The 17,640-nt window shown below is 40.5% G+C and overlaps 2 protein-coding genes across 3 annotated transcripts; one reads left to right on the top strand and one right to left on the bottom strand.

The window, feature by feature from the left end:
* Positions 1-348: 348 nt before the first annotated feature.
* On the bottom strand, positions 349-6,384 carry wnt1 (wingless-type MMTV integration site family, member 1). Of its 2 annotated transcripts, none has more exons than XM_043224182.1 (5): positions 5,674-6,384; positions 5,006-5,152; positions 3,619-3,872; positions 3,210-3,475; positions 349-2,279 (listed from the first exon to the last, which is right to left on the bottom strand). In XM_043224182.1, the coding sequence occupies exons 2-5, from the start codon at positions 5,104-5,106 to the stop codon at positions 1,788-1,790; spliced, it is 1,113 nt and encodes a 370-aa protein (XP_043080117.1). In that variant the 5' UTR covers positions 5,107-5,152; positions 5,674-6,384; the 3' UTR covers positions 349-1,787. The 2 variants fall into 2 exon arrangements, with proteins under 2 accessions (XP_043080117.1, XP_043080116.1); XM_043224181.1 differs by having other exon boundaries at positions 5,006-5,111.
* A 3,170-nt stretch (positions 6,385-9,554) lies between these two features.
* wnt10b (wingless-type MMTV integration site family, member 10b) lies at positions 9,555-16,215 on the top strand. The gene is given in 5 exon segments (XM_043224196.1): positions 9,555-9,916; positions 10,981-11,243; positions 11,538-11,738; positions 11,741-11,988; positions 13,542-16,215. Coding segments are annotated over 5 exon segments (1,278 nt in total). The 5' UTR covers positions 9,555-9,842; the 3' UTR covers positions 14,034-16,215.
* The last annotated feature ends 1,425 nt before the right edge of the window (positions 16,216-17,640 follow it).

Genomic DNA, 17,640 nt, shown 5'->3' with positions numbered 1-17,640 from the left:
TTAACGCTGTGTTACGCCACTGCCCAAATTCCCTCAGCGGTTACTGTGGATTTAGGGTGCATGACTGTTCGAAGAAGAGGGCTGCTCTTGTGCTTTTAGCGGTGGGAATGATGTTTAGAGGAACGGATATACTTGCACAGTCACATTGTTGATTTTAGGTTAAGTGCTTTAGACATACCCTGTCATACCAGTTTGCGGTTGTGAGAAATGATTGATGGATCGCAAATGAAGCTGGGGCGAATACGCTGTGGAACATATGGAAAGGCAAACCTGTTATTGAACACAAACTGTGAGCACCGTTAGGAAATGAGTGGTTCTCTGAAAACACAGATAATGAAAATATAAACTTTATTGTGCTATTGCTCTATATGAAAACAACTCTTCTAGACTGAGCTAAAATATTTCCTTTTATCAGCATTTCTTCTCTAAAAAAAAAAGCCATCATACAATAATAAATACTTTTCATTCACAATATTAAAAGATGGTGTTCAGTGCATGTAAAACACAAGTGTCCAGAGACAAGCAAATCAGGCATTTGACAAAGTAATCATGTCTCTGAGATGTATGTGGCCTATCATTGTATAAGTTAGCGCACAACTGGCTGGAATTATTCCGTAAATAATGATAGCGTATTAACCATCACTTTCAGATTAAATCATTTTCTCACATTGCAAGTTGCAGTATAAATATATAGATCATATCTATTTAGAATATTTACAACATTTTGGTTATGTTAGCTGATATACAAAATACAGTTTCCATAATTGTGGCTCTTTCAAAAACATAAACGTGAACTGTTTGTCCACTGTAAACTAGGTAGCAGGGCATTTACAGGATTATCTTTACACACTTTTTTTTTCAAAACTAGTATCTACTTGTGCGTAATCGATGCAGGCAACTTCCGACAGAAGCCTTCTTCTCTCCCAAAAGAGTTTCTGTGATAGTAAACGTGCTTCTGTCAGAGCCGAATCGAGTCAATCTCGGGTCAATCTTAATTTTCTCTTCCCAATTCTTTTCCATCAGTACAATAACATGGTATACCACATAATAATAAATGGTATTAAAAAATGGCAGGAGACTCAAAGCAATGACGGGAAGTGTGGCAGGTCCGAATGGGAAATCACAAGAGGTTGGGCTGAGTTCGGGATTCCGCTACATAGTAATCGGAAAAGGAAGCCCCATCCCTTGAGAAGCACTTCACACAGTTTTATGTGAGACGAGTAGGACTGCAGCTAAAGAAAACAAAACGCTAAAATATTTTAAAGAACCGCCCTCTTGTTAGAGTTTTGCACTGGTTTATGAGAGAGCATGCTTGTGGTTCGCTAACCACAGGAACATCTGTCAAACTGTGTCCAGTTACTACTTTCTAGCTTCCATGTTCCCTAGAGCACCAGAGACGGAGATCGGGAGAAGAGAAGACAAACTAGAACCTCAGGACTAGTGCTTCAAGCATGCTGAATTTTAAAATCTGTCCACATGTGCGTAGTGCATAGTAGTTCTCGACCCACTTTTGAATCCCTATGCTGCAGTAACATGAACAAAATATTGTGTTTTTCAAGGACTACCATCAGCTAAGAGTTTTGCACATGTACTTTTGAACTTTTCTCAGTAGTTAATACATTGAGTGTACTTGCGTATTCAACCGACAGATTATTTAGTCCCTTTCTTATGTTTTTTTTTTTCAGTTTCACGCTTATTTATTCCTATATAACCTCCAGATACCCCAGCGGCCCCTTTCAATACCCAGTTTTGGAGCCTCCAGTTTGTCAATTCGTTCTGTTTGGTGATCATAGACACTGATGGACGGTCTGTGTACTGGTGCAATTGAGGCAGCTCACATGACAGCACCAGTGGAAAGTACAGTGGCATCTCTCTGTGACCTGCTCCATTCGAGTCTTGTATCCCCGTCCGCAGCACAGCAGCTCGCAACCGTCCAGCGCTGGCGACGAACTGTTGCAGGCACGTCCCGAAGTGCCGTGTGTGCCCGTTTTGCCGTTGTAGGAACAGAAGTTGGGGGACTTTTCAAAATACACGAGGTCCCTGGCAGAAGGGAGCTTATGTGCTGGGTTCTCTGGTTCCAGGTGGCGGGGGTCAGCTCGATGGGACGCGCGGTTGCTGCCTTTGTTGGCGTACACGACTCGGGACGCCCCGTCGAAACGGTCCTTCAAGAAGTCTCCCACTACACGGAAGCTGGGCAGTCTCATCCAGCATGTTCGCACAGTGCAGGACCCAGACATCCCATGGCACTTGCACTCTTGTTGCATCTCTGATGCGACTGTCTGTAGGGAATGAAAATTAATCTATATTGTACAAAATAATTTATACACATATATTTCAATTCTTCAATTTGACTAACTTTTCACAAATACACTTGTATCAATGGTTGATGGATCAACTAGCCCATATATAGTTGATCCATCAATCCAAATAAAGTATATTAATAGACCTATATTGAAATTTTAATTATAATTAACAAATTAACTATAATTACTAAATAATAACCTGAATCAATTAATATATTTATGGAAAAAATGTCACATAATATAATATAATATAATATAATGTCTTTGTTTTTATTAGTCTTAAGTAAGAAAAAAATCTGTAAACGTGAAATGTTACATTTAAGTTTAAATTAATTTAATTATTAAACAAAATTAATCAATTATTTATTATTTCGGATGCTTGTATTTCCAAATATAACATACTGTCTACTAACAATATATCATACTATAAATATAATACAATATAATGTGTTTTTTCTTAGATCTTGTAAATAACAATCTATAGATGTGCTATAACGTTCATTTTAAATTATTTAATTAATTTATTTGTTTGAGTTTTTGTATGTTTCATTATAACATATTGTAGAATATAATGTAATATACTACAATATAATATTGTCTTTTTTTGTAAATGTAGACCTGTAAATGTACCCTGTTACATGAACTTCAAAATAAACTAAATTAAATTTACTAGTTGATTATTTGTATATTTAAACACAACATATTATACTACAATATATTATAATAATCAGTTTAGTTTAAAATAATTAGTTTGTAATTAATTCAGTATTTTCAGTAAGTTTATTGGTTATTATTCATTAAATTCATTATAATAACAAAAAATAAATAAATGTTATTTTAGCAGCTTTCCATGTGTACCACTTATTGTTAGATCTATTAATGACAAATGCCTTTTGATGGTCTTACCATTCTTCCCGCCTCATTGTTGTGCAGGTTGGTCAGATACCGCAGGTCTCTGCCCCTCTCGCTGGAATCTACAAACTCTCGCCCGAACATCCTGCCAAATTCCACATTGTCGCTGCAGCCTCCCCAGTGCCAGTCTGGCCCTCCAGGACCCCGGCGCCGGTAGTCGCAGGTGCAGGACTCAATGGCTCCCTCAGAGCAGGACCGAGCCACGGCGTGAGTAACACCAGCGCTTGTGATGGCAAACACAAATGCAGTCTCACGGCAACCTAACCAAACAATAAGCACAACTTAGAATGATCGTGCCTTGTCTCCATACAGAAAATATTAATGTGTACTTCCATATTCTCCCATTTCGCTGTATGGGATGGTACAAAGCTTTCATAATGTCACTCTGAGAAGCCATGCTCACCTCGGTTGACAATTTTGCCAAAGACGTTGGGGCTGTGGGTGGTCGGACAGTTCCAGCGGCGGTTACGAAACTGCCATTTGCATTCCTTGATGGCCGTATGCAGGCCTGCTGCAATGGCGTGCAAGATGCCCGGGTTTTGACGGATCAGTTTTCTCTGACGACGACTTAGCAACGCCAGGCTGGGGTCCAACACCAACTGCACATTCTTGGAGTTGGTGAGGAGATTGCCCGAGGATGCCACATTCACAATACCCCTGATGGAGAAACAGAAAGGTTGACTTCGGTCAAAAAGAGTTTTCTCGTCTAACTGGCATGAGATGCAAATCATTGCGTTCTTGTCATTGATTTTTTTTTTTAGTTTGTTGAGAATCACAGTTGTGGTGTGCAAAAGTTTAAACTAAAAAATTAACTGCTTCATTAGAATGCATGGAAGGAGATCTCACAGCAAATACATATAAAATGTTAATGATGTAATACTGAACATAAGCCCGATATGTGCATATTTCATAATGCAACTGGCAGTATGCTGCATCAGGTCCAAATCATGTCCAATGAAACTGAAATCTAATCTGAAAAATTGCTTAACACAAAACTTTTCAAAACCAATCAGATATAAAATCAGCATGTGTACATGGATCAAAAAAATAACAAAAAGTGCTGTATTAGATGTATCATTTAAATGATCCTTTCGCCGGAATTATGATATATACATATAGCTTTGCATTAGTATGTATACTTGTTGTTTCTCCTTTCAACGTTATGACACACGCGTAGAGCTTTGGCTCGTAAGTCGTGTCTTTTACCTACTCCGGAATGCTCAGCACATTACATGAATTCGACCCTGAAAGCGACCTGGAAAGGAACTGCTCCCAGCCATAAAATAAATCCGCATTTAATTTATCCCACATTGGATTGAAAAATCTTGTCCCGTGTTCAAGCCACACTGTCAAAATGACAGAGAGAAGCCGAGAGAGGGAGAGCGCGCGCGGGCGCGCAGACAGTAGCTCCGCGTAAACAGGTTACATGAGAGCGCATTGATGCATTTCACTTCTTTACTTTAAACATAGCTCATTTATTTTATCAGTGTGCCTAACATAATGTATTTTTTTTCCTAAAACAAAGCCAGGCTATAAATTACAACGCGCTACACCCTACTAACGAAGTAAATGACAGATTCATTCCAACCACTAAATGACATTATAAATCTGTAGCTCGTCTAACAACGTTTAATTTACTGCTGTCTGCGCTAAAGATCTAGGAGACTTAGTTATTGATCGTAGATATTGTGCACCAAAAAAGGGTTTCAGTTGTAGACATTGTAGGATGAACGTACTATATGTAGCCTGTTAAATGTGATAATGTATATTATGGGCCTGCTGTATCTTACCACCACCGGCCGCTGTTGTTCACCGCCCCTGTGCCAGTGAGAGAGGAGACCAAGAGGACACATGCCGCTTTGACTGCGAGAAGCAACGCGAGTACCCGCATGATATCTGGAAGGGCAAAGTTTACCACTTAAACTCAAATCAGATCCCTGCGAAAAGAAACCATATCAGGAACTTTCTATATTAGAGGAGCTAGTGGGCATCTAAAAACAACAGGAAAATCATTGGGTAGTGTGCAGAAATATTGTTTGATTTTTATTGCTTTAGCCTTTAAATGCAGGGATATTTTACGTGTTGTGTGAAGTGAATGATCAAAACACGGATTAGTGAACGGCTCTGTAATACCAAAAATAACAAATATCGGTCTACACAAAGATACATCACACAACATTTAAAAAATCTATAGGCTATATAAATGAAAATAAAGATGTTGTGAAAATCTAAATAAAATAACCTATTGAATATTTTCTAGCTTTTTCCAAAACCGTCCAGACCATGGATACGCGTGGTCTGGAAAGAAGTCTCCAAAGAATCATGCAGCAGCGCACGAACCCAACAGTGACTATATGATTTATTTATTTTTTTAAAGATGCTTCTTAAGCCTGCGCCTTTATTTAAACATTACACGACTGAATAAACTGCCTGTTTGTTGTAAGAAGCATCCACTTACCACTCCACATTCCAGTGCGACTGACAGCGTGGGTCAAAGTTTATTCATAAAATAAGCGTAGAAGTCACAGAAAGGGTCCTGGATGGGATGCCAGTGCCAGTGCCTCCTCCGCCGCCGCCGCTGCTGCTGCTGCTGCTGCTTCTGCTCTTACAGTCTGTGTGTTAGTGATGCTCTGCTCACAGCACTGAGCGCGTGGGACAGTCCCGTAGACCTGATCCCCTCGGTGACTGATAGGCGACACATTGTTCACTTATTGAACGCTACAAGATGAATAAAAAAGGGATTTGCAGCTCTCATCTCCCTCTGTTTTTTTTCCTCCCTCCTTTTGAGTGGAACTGAATGGACGGATAGCTTAATTCTTCTCATTGGGCACAATGAATACAGGAGGCAAAACCCGACATAAAGGAGAGGAGATGAAGAAAGGATCCGTTATAGGCGCTTTAAATTACATATCATTTTGTAATCCTCGTCCAAAGATTCCTCGGATACATTCAAGCGAATTCATATAAAACGCAGTCCCTTTAGGAGTCTTCCGTAGACGCAGAGGAGATTTATTCCTTCTCGTTGCAGCGGGTGTGTGTGTGTGTGTGCGTGTGCGCGCGCGCGCCGCTTGTGTTTTCGCTTCCCTCTGCGTGGATGCTGTCGCGACACGGTTACAGTAAGAGGAGAATATAAAACATCTTAAACTGGCCTTTTTACCCGGAGTGCTTGCATGCATTACTCCCTTAACTGCGTCTCCTCCCTCTTGCGCGTAATTTTTTTTTTTTTATAGATGTCCATGCTTGCGCTCTGCACCCGTCTGTACTGTTTAGCCTAAATAAAGCACATCAAGTAGAAACGTCATGCTATAATTATGGTGAAAAATCTGGGTTGAATGAATAGGAGAATATTAGAGACAAGAGACGGCGCTTAATGCCGCTTCAGTTTCTAGTTTCAAATGGAGCTTGACCAGTGCAGCAACACATTTTGATCTCAAAGTCTGTAACTCGGCGTCTCTTGGGTCTTGCGTGTCTCTCGTGTTTCGATATATATTCGCATAGCTGTCTGAAGTTAAAATTCATAATTCATCCCCAAACCGTTTTAAATTTGCTGAGTTGTAACGACGAGGCTGTAAGAACATTGTGAAAAGTGCGAATGGATGCGAATTTATTGTGGTGATCACATTAAGTCGTTCACAATAATTATTCCATCATACCATCAGTTCGTTTTCAACGTTTGTTTAAAAAGCGTAAATAGCAAACGTTTCATGTGGACACATCAACAAAAGACGTTACGTATCTTTTAACTTTAAAACGAATCGCACAAATCGCGTTTCTCGCGTCCTTGCGACTTCTAATGGCAATTTAACCCCTGTGACTCGTTTCTAAGAAGTTTCACTGATGTCACAAGTCGTTCCAACATCTCTAATAAGCAATTCTATGCCATTTTAGAGGACGAATAAAATACGAAATCGCTACAGATAAATAACTCAACACGTCTGATTTTAAATTGTGACACCAAAGGAGAAAGAGTCTAGATAAAACTGTTCACCATCTGGACTGCAGACCTCCCTTGATCTCACATGGTCAGTAAAGGCACGAATCAAATGGTGTTTTGCTGTCAGTTTGACTCCATACATTTATGGCATCGTCTGCGCAAAGAATTATGTGCAAACGGCAAATATTAAATCGGCGTTTTTTTAATTTTTTTGAGCACATATACGGTGTTTGATGTCACCATGAAAGAATCGGAGAGAAAGAGAGAGAGAGCACTTTTTTTCTCTGAGGGATTGAAGTAAATGGCTAACTGAAGGAAGTGCGCTTTTGTTAGTGGTATTTAATGAGGGCTGCTTTTCTGGGCTTAGCCTGCTCTTATACTCTTGAAGGATCTTAAACAGGTTTTCCTGAAACACTCATGCGATGCGGCGCAGATTAGCGGCAATCCGGTTAAAGGGACGCCTTTTATATACAAATCAACTTCAAATCACTTTTTAAGCCACTTAGATATACACGCCATGGCAAAATGCTAATGCACTTTTCGTTGCCAGAGCTTAAGGAAAGGAATAGAGGTGATTAGCTCCAATACAAGAATTGATCTTCCAGAATGGGAGGTGATTAGCCCAAAAACCAAGAAGTGTTGTCAGGACCCGGTGTTAAGAATGGTTAAAGGGGGATTTAACTCAATTTCGTGACATTAATCCTAGTTCTACTACTGTTAATAGTAATATTAATAAAGATAAGAAGCGAGATGCTCGTTCTAGGGTCAGTTAAAGAGTTTTTTCACCTGCTGTGCATAGTGCATAGCTGACCACCAGCACGATAATCCTTTAATCTTGTAAACTGCTAATGCCTCAAATATTCTGCTTTATTCATACATTTATCAGTAGCCTACTATACTCAAAACGTCTTATCATGGCATCATGTCTACGTTGCAGCAACAAGAAGAAGAAAACGAAAAAAGAAAAACACTGACAGCTTGTCTATTGAACAAACTTATTATGTGCATTATGCATAATTTGTTGGCCCACTATGTAATTGCGTATCACTTTCAATGAGCCTTGACAACAACCTCTCCATCATGGTCAGTTATGGGACTAATTATACGCACAAACTCAGACGTGTATAGACAAACAAACGAAATAAGTCTATTTTCCAGTAGCGCTCTAGGCTATCCGCAGCAACAGTCAGCAAAGCCTTCTCATTAAGAGTGTCGGGGAAAATGATGAATGTGGGCTTAATTAAAGTGAAACGTCACTAGGGGTGCGCGGTGAACTGTTGAACTGATTCCGAGCGGGAGGATGGGCGAGCACATGCACGCGCACACGCACACGCACCTCGCATTGTTCAAGAAGATCCGCACGCTTGCCTGCTGCTGTCCTGGGCATCGTAGCCTATGCGAATGACTTTTAGTTTAGGTTAGCCCCTGGCGCTCGTATACGTTTACGGGAGAGCAAAATGCAGACAGGCCAGATAATGGGCCTACTTAATAAACAAACAGAAAAAGACAGCAAGAAAAATGGATCGATAAATAAATACAAAGAATGCACACACTGCATGCGATAAGTAACATTTAACAAGTCACAGGTCCTAGGATGCATGCGACAGCGGTTCAGCAGAGTTATTGAAGTATTAATAAATTAATAATTCATATTAATAATGAATGGGACGGAATTCGATTTTATTTCCCAATAATCAAATTGGTCAATTGTTATAGATCGCCATTTTAGTTTTAATAAATTTTAAAGCTGCAGTTAAAAGTAGATTTCTGTTGGCTGAATTAACCGTACGCCTATTTGTTTGTTTGTTCGTCTGTCGTCATTATTTGCGCTTTTCTTATTAGTTATCGGTTATTTTCATATTCTACCGATAAATGGCATGAACGGCAAAGACAACACCTCATAACGCCATTGTACCGCCTCTGGACAAAAAAAACAAACACCGTAAAACAATTTAGCAAAAATATTATGGCGCAATGGGCTACTACCTGCTGGTAATAAAATTAAATAAAGTAAACCATACAATATAATGCACGTAATGTGTGAAAAATACGAAAAAATAAGAAAGAAAAAGAAATACATATGAACAAATAGCCTAAATTGTTCGTCGGTTTTGCATGTCGGTTGGTCACAGATAAAAACAACGTGTGTGTGTGTGTGTGAGTGTATTTGTCTATTTAAAAAAATCGGCTAGATAGCCTACATTCAAAATTGGTAATATTGTTAGTCACGTGCTGCTCGGTGCACTTGAAACAAAAAAAATGTAAAATAGTAAACGCCCTTGTTGTCAATATCGCGTCCTTTATGAGAAACAGTATAGCCTATTGGTTCAGGCTTCTATTGACATTGATTTATTCGCAGTCAGATTTATGCCTGTTAAGCATGACCACTATTGGTGGAGGGGGGAGGCACGATTGTGACATGCAGCTTTAAGAATATATAAAGTTTGACAGGCCTTGCTGTTTTTTCGTCGTGTTTAAAAACAAGCGCCTCAGGCGAAGTTCGCCCACCCTGACGGCGCCCCCTCCTCCTCCTCCTTCTCCTCAGTGACATACACGCTCCCGTCCCAGGCTTCATCAAATGCTGCTTGCTCAACTCCCCGCTCCTCACACAAACAATTGAACTCATTTCCAGTTGCTCTCCAAAGCGATCCCACAGGTGTTTTAATGTCCCGTCGAGAAAAGCTTTCGGCGCAATGGAGTTACCCCACAGACAGTGTTTGGGACGAGTCCTGATTGTGACTGCAGCGCTTCTGTCACCTGCGTTCACGTAAGTAGAAAGGTAGAAGCGCCTTCATGGGGTCTGTTGGAGTCGCCTAAACGGACTGTTTGTTTTGGAAACCAGAGATTCAAATGAACGATTCGTTTATCATTAGCATTTAATTAGAACTTTGAATAAAAAAATAAATCAGTTTCGCGTCACGGCTTCTATTAAAAGTAGCATGCTAGTATCTAAAACCGAATTAGTGTCTTTTTAATGTTATCATAACTTGTTTTTACTATTAGTGTGTAGCCCAATAAGTATCTCTTTTCAATCAATGCAAGGCTACTTATTCATTACATACTAGTACTCATTCCTTTGCTACTAGACAAGTGACTCCTCCATTGTTACTAGTAACAAACTGCACATGTTTGGCATTGAATATTTGGGAATCTGCTGTTCAGATACTAATTGTTGCTGGTGCAGGTTTCTCTAGTTAACAGGTGTTAGTAACAATTACCTCCTAATGCTAATGGAATGGATAACTAGTGTTTATTCTGGTAATTGTTAACAGAAACGTTTTAATCTAGTGTAACTGTGTGGTTATGGATGTTCTCTCACTTCTCCAAACTGGCGATGGGCATAATGTATTTATTAGCATCAGCGTGTTATGATTTGGATATAATGTTGCGCACAAATCTTTTCCATATAGTCATTTTCTCATCAGATTATCCTCAGGCATGCCAAGACACTGATAGAAAGCAGGGCGTTTGAATATTCATGGAAGTTTTATGTACGCCTCTTGCAAGGTCACAGCCTCGTTTGAGCGTCAGGGCCGTTCACTTCTGATATAAAAAGTTGTCTCTTTTTTTTCTTTGCCGTTCCAGTAAGTAGGTATCGATCGCATGATTCGAAATGAATACGGCACCATAAAAAGCATCCATTCCTGATACAATATTTTCCTGCTTCTCGTTAATGACTGAATTCATTGTCATAATTTCTTCACATGTGTGAGTCATTTAAAAAAGACCACATGTGATGCTAAGTAACACCAGCCTTCCGCAATATTTACTGCATGCGGTGTTACTTCGCAATGATATCACTGCTATAAAATTAATTTTCTCCTTTCTCAGGGTACTGGGCAATGACATCCTTGGCCTGAAGGTGGCAGGAGAGCCAGTGCTTACCCCCAACGCAGTGTGTTTACGACTGGCAGGCCTGACCAAAAAACAGATGCGTTTGTGTGTGCGCAGCCCTGATGTCACAGCCTCTGCTCTGCAGGGCATTCAGGTTGCTATTCACGAATGCCAGCACCAGCTCAGAGACCAGCGCTGGAACTGCTCCTCCCTGGAGAACCATGGCAAGTTGCCCCATCAGAGTGCCATTCTCAACAGGGGTGAGTTGATGGCAAAAGGGGCATGGGAAGTGCTGAAGTTGAAGTTGTGGAGAGCCAATACAGTCATAATCCGGGCATTGAAATGCTACGTTGGCCAAAGACGGAAAATATCAGCGTTGAGTCATTGTTTAACGCATTTGCGGCATGGAAAACATCTTTTATGAGATTTTAGATAAAGATCGTTATAGATAATTATCTCACCAGCTGGCTCGTGCGCACTTCGCTTTCTGAAGGCTCTGTTTACTCTGCTGGCAGCTTTATTTGTGGTGTAAAAGTGCTTTCTCTTCGTCCCAGGTTTCCGAGAGAGTGCCTTCTCGCTGTCGCTGCTGGCGGCAGGTGTCGTGCATTCGGTGGCCTCGGCCTGCAGCCTCGGTAAGTTGCGCGGGTGTGGCTGCGAGGCTAAACGTCGCCTGGATGATGACAAAATCCGACTCAAGTTAACCCAGCTCCAGCTTCAGACTTTCCAGAGGAGCGGGGTGTCCATTGCAGGTGCAGGGAGAACACACCTGAGTTGGGATCGCTCCATGGCAGCCTGCCGGCCGATCTGCACTCGTCCCACCCTATCAGTCTCCTCAAGCCCCTGCCGGATGAGGTCACGCCGCTGCAGGACACCTGGGAGTGGGGAGGCTGCAGTCACGATGTGCGTCTTGGTGTACGGTTCTCCAGGGATTGGTTGGATTCCAGAGGATCTCCTCGCGATATACACGCTCGGATGCGGATTCATAATAATAGAGTGGGCAGACAGGTGTGGTTCTATGTCTTCAAATCTAATAATCTTTTCTAATAAGCTGTATAGCAACCGTGTCCTAAACAGGTATGACATGATAAAACACTGTTTTTCCCTGTACGCGTTTTAAATGATTTACCTGCTTGGATTTTATGCAGACATTCACAGGCGAAATCTTATTGGTCCAAAATTCCCCTCCATAAGCTATCATCGTTATAAGATTAAATATCTTCAGATTGGGCATGATTGTCTATCAGTGGCATAAAACTTATTTTATCTATTAATTTACCAAAAATATATATGTTTTTGTACATATAAGGTCTGAATTAAAAGTCATGTTTGATTTTGTTTTATTTTATTTATTTGGAGGGACAGAAAGTCAAAAACTGTTGGTGATGCAACTTATATCTATCTATGCATCAAAATGAAAACACAAAAAGTCTGGATTTAATTGGCCGAAAACCAAAACCGGGACAGAATTTATATTAATAATGGTTTATTAGTTAGCATTAATTTACAACTACTATAATTAACATGAACTAAGAATGAACAATAATATTAATTTATTTATTAATCTTTATTAATGTTAATTGCAACATTTACTAATGCATTATTAAAATTGACAGTTGTGCTTATCAGTTAATGCACTCTGAATGAACAAGAACTAACAGTGAACAACTGTATTATCATTAACACAAATTAATAAGTACTGTAATTTATTGTCCATTGTTCGTTCATGTTAGTTTACCCTATTGTAAAGTGGCCTTAACATTTAATAGCAATACATTATTTTTGTATTTTTCCATGCAACAGAATCAATATAACTTTAAAAAAATAATTGTCCAAATAATGTATAATTATTCCCACAAAACTGTTATGAGAGCACTTAAACAGAGCTTGGCGTCACGAGTATACCGTCAGCTGTAACTACAGCATGTTACAGCAAACAGGAACAAGTATGCTACGTAGACCTTTCCTGTCGGCGCGTTATTCGAGCGGACTCTACTTTTTGCGCGTTGTTATTTGAGCGGACTTTGAGCAGAAGCGCATTCATTGAGCGAGATACTGAGCGGAGCGCCAAACCGCGCAATGACTCGAGCGGGGCGCGCCATCTATTATATCATATAGCCTACGTTCAGCTCGTATTTTCGACCGATAATTTTCGGCGGCCGAAATTCGAGTGCATCCCTACTTGTATCACACGGGGGAGTCCCCAAATGTAATGATACATAACACAATTTTTTATCTATGTTAGATATAAAAAAAATCTAATTTAATCTACATACACCTTATATATGCATTTTTATTTAACTGCATTTTTAATCATTTTAAGTTCAGAATTTAAATTCTTTTTTTTGTTTTCATTCACAAGTAAAACAAATGTTACGGTGATGCAGTATCAAAAGGGGGTGCGACTCCCATCTGCGTAATTTTACGTTTTTTTAATTTGGAGAAACATTGCAGTCTTTAAACGGAACGTGCAGTCATTCAGCGTTTCTTAAAAACTATTCAAGATAGATAGATATCCAGATATACTACAAATGTTTTCATTGTGCGTTTGACCTTAACAGGTAGTTACTGACAACATGAGAAGAAAGTGCAAGTGTCACGGCACATCGGGCAGCTGCCAGTTCAAGACCTGCTGGTATGTATCTCCTGAATTCCGGCTCGTGGGATCACTGCTACGGGAGAAATTTCTGACCGCCATCTTCATAAACTCTCAGAACAAGAACAACGGAGTATTCAACTCTCGAACTGTTGAGAGCCCCGGCTCGGACCAGCTCAGAGGCCGTCGGCGGAACATTTCCCGTGAGTTGGTGTACTTCGAGAAGTCGCCTGACTTCTGCGACCGTGAGCCCGCAGTGGATTCGCCGGGCACACAGGGGCGCATCTGCAACAAGAGCAGCCCCAGCATGGACGGCTGCGGGTCGCTGTGCTGCGGTCGAGGGCACAACATCCTCAAACAGGCACGCAGCGAACGGTGCCACTGCCGCTTCCACTGGTGCTGCTACGTGCTTTGTGAGGAGTGCAGGGTTACAGAGTGGGTTAATGTGTGCAAGTAGCCAACACATTTTCATCCAAATCCTCATTTCTTTTTTGGACCGGGAGACAACAACCTGTGACTGCCTGTGTGTTTTGCTCTCCTACAGAGTGTCTGTTTATCCATTTCTCTCCTTCCTTCATCATCTGGGATCCATTTGCGTTGTGTTGCTGTTGTTATGTTCAAAATGCCAAGTCAGAGATTGAGGAGGAGGTGACTCATGTCATTTGTCTTTTTTTCCTCGCTTGGAATCTTCAGCCTCCAGAACCAAGCAAATGGCCCGAACGCCATCTGCACTTCTCCAAATAACGAGGCATAGCAGCAGGAACGAATTATTCCTGAGAAATATCGGCACTGCTACGGTCTACTTTTTTTTTTTTTTTTTTTTTTCATTTAAAAAGTGCACTTAATGTATATTCCTTACTTTGGCAAAATGTTTTGAGAAGTTGTAATCTTTCTCGATGGTGAAATACCATCATAGTAGGGCTGAGGTTTCTGAAACACTGTATCTTGCAGTATTATGATCTTTGCCCACATTGATCACGAAGAATCAATGGCTGTGATGATTGAAAGGAACGTCCCAGTGCCTTTTATGAGGTTTCATAAGATGTCGTAGAGAAAACTCTCCTAAGTCTGGAGTGAATCTTGGCCATCGACTGAGAATGTGCCTTGTGTAGGGATCTGAGTTTAGTTGGTTTTTATGAAAACCAGGACAATTGTGAAGTTGATATGCTGTGTAACCCCATTCTAACCTTTATAGAGACAGACCAATCGGAAAACGGAGATGGATAGAGTGAAGGAAAGACTGGAGAACACTTGTGCCTCCCGTGGATTTTTTGCAGCTGATTAAAAACAGTCACATCTCATCTCATACTGCTGAACAATATTGGATGCCAGATGCCTTTGATGCAAGAATGGGAAGACATTCATACTCTCAAGTTAAACTGTATTTAAACAGTTGCCATTACAATCATATTACAGTGAATCTGATGTATGCGATTTTTAAAACATTACTATTGAGCAATCAGTGCTTAGGGAATCAAATTAATTATATGTATAAATTAACTTTCATGTATTGTTGCATTTTGCATTCTTGAGACTTTTGTTATTGTGATGTGATACAAGAAGAATTTTTGGTCAAGAAAACCTTGTGTGTAGGTTTTAGAACCAGGAGAAACCCTCTAAAACAGTGGAGGGGTCATAGATCAGCGTATTAGATATAATTCTTCTCTTCTGGAGATTTTTTTTTTTTTTACTGAATCTGACCTCTCATAATGGGCAACAGGGATAGGTTTTCATAAAGAGTTTTATAAGCAGATTGAGGTATGAACCGATCTTATGGGATCAGCTGTCCAAAGTTGCACCATGTGCTGCTGAGTACTGTTTGTCCTTGTCTGTGAATCTGCAACTGTCAGAGACTGGACCACTGTGTGATTTCCTAACTAAATACAGGCGCACTTCTGATGTCTATGCTCTGTCTGACTTTTCTGAATGCACAACAATCACAAACATCTCAAGAATAAATGAGTTTTCTGTATGTTTCCTCACGAGACTCTGTAATGAGGATGCGCTGTGGCGGCTGTGGACTGAGTGAAGTGACCACCCACGGTCTGCTGGCTTTATCGAACTTACTTCTCGTGGTATTTCCTCTGGCAATAAAGATGGGAGCATAAGAGAACTAGAAAAAGAGTGGTGTGGAATGATAAAGCGCTGGATATCTGGTTTGCATTTCTTTATTCCTTTATCATTTCACCCTGGAGCTGCTGCGAGAGGGAATTTCCTGTCGCTGTTTCTCCCATGTGTGAGACAGAGAAATTGGACAGCCATAGACCAAACCACCCCTCCACCTCCCCAACAAAATGCAGTGCAGCCAATCACACATACAAAGCAACATACTGACAAAATCAAGAATAATGACAACCAGACACTGCCACAGTTAAGACAGAAGGCCACAGAACTAAGACTGGGTCAGCTACTACACAGAAAGACACATGGATGGTTGGATGGATAAATAGATGAATTATAGATAAACAGATATAGGTAGGTGGATAGATGAATTACAGATACATAGATATAGGTAGATGAATGGATTGGTAAATGAATAGATGGATAGGTGGATGGAGAGATGGAAGAATGGATAGATAGAAGGACGGTTGATAGATGGCTGGACGAACGAATAGATGGATGGACGGACAGATAGATATGATTTATACAGATGGATGGATGAATAGATGGGCATATAGATAGACAGACAGACGAACAGATGATAGATAGATAGATAGATAGGGATATAGAGATAGAAATAATAAGTAATTAATATACAACATGAGATATATACAATGTTGGATGGACAGACAGACAGATAGACGGATGGATGGACAAATGAATAGAAAGATGGATGCAGATAGATCAAGTGTAATTAAATTACAGCATGAGATGTCGATGTTAGCGGATATGTAAATATGTGAATATATTGCACATACTTAGGTACATCAAGAGAAGGAAAAGGGGAAGAAAAACAGCTGGAAACATCTGCTTCTGGGCTCCTTGTCCAGCTTCCCCTTCCATTTTTGATGTGGGATAGAGAGAAAAAGAGAAAGGGAAAGAAAAAACAAGGAGCCAGCTACTCAGAACATCAAAGCTGTTGCCTAAATGTGCAAGCCCTCATTAGTTCTGCAAGCCTAACCAACCCGACTTATGATTGTGTTTGCTGGGGTGCACTTTGGCAAACACTTCAGAGGAGAGGCTCCTTTAAATTATAACTCCCACCCCCGGCCCAGCTCTCTGCTCCCACCCCTACCCACTGTAGCCTCTTCTGCCCACCCCATAACCCCCAAAACTCCCAGTGCACACAAACACAGCACTCCCCCCCCATACAGCACTCCACCCTATAATCTGGTGTGCAGCTGCAAGCATCTGCTCCACTCCCTCTCTCTTTCCCTAACCACTGAATTGATAAACACATCGATCATAAAGCCACTGACACACGGTGGACCGTGTGAAGCGACACAGGGACAGAGTTTCCTTCGCATCTGGACGAGGTCTGGGCAGGGACTGTGTGCTTAGTGACTGTTTAAAATGTAATATGAACATGCATTTTAAATTAATATATTGATGCATGACAACGAGCACCATATTATGAATAAAACCTACTGTAATTACTAGAGCAATTTTATTTCTGCATGTCGTGATTTCTTGTATTATTCTGTTTAACCATACAGTCTTTACTCTATACAGAGTGATCTTTTGCTACACTGCTGATAATCTGGCATGCAACTACTGAGTAATTTGGCAGCCTGAAGAAATCAGCCAGTTGCTGCCAAGTTCTGTAATTTGGCAGCATCTAGCAGGTTACTTATTCATTAGGTTCAGTCATAGCTGAATAATTAATCGCAATATGGAAATGTGCTTCCAAACACTTCCAGCAACACATCCTTCAGTCGTAAATTATCACATAATACAAATTTCTGAAGGAAACTTTTTCAAAGGGTTCACTGAGTTTTTGAGATATGGGACTAAACACGTACCACAATTTTGCATGCAACAATTTTGCCTTCTGACGCTTTTTGTGATTTAGAGATCATAAGAGTGTCCTTTATACAAATGTTGGCTACACTTTCCTTTATTCT

Source organism: Puntigrus tetrazona, chromosome 23 (genome assembly GCF_018831695.1).
Source record: "Puntigrus tetrazona isolate hp1 chromosome 23, ASM1883169v1, whole genome shotgun sequence".
Lineage (NCBI taxonomy): Eukaryota > Metazoa > Chordata > Actinopteri > Cypriniformes > Cyprinidae > Puntigrus > Puntigrus tetrazona.
This window is presented reverse-complemented; position numbering and strand designations above follow the sequence as displayed.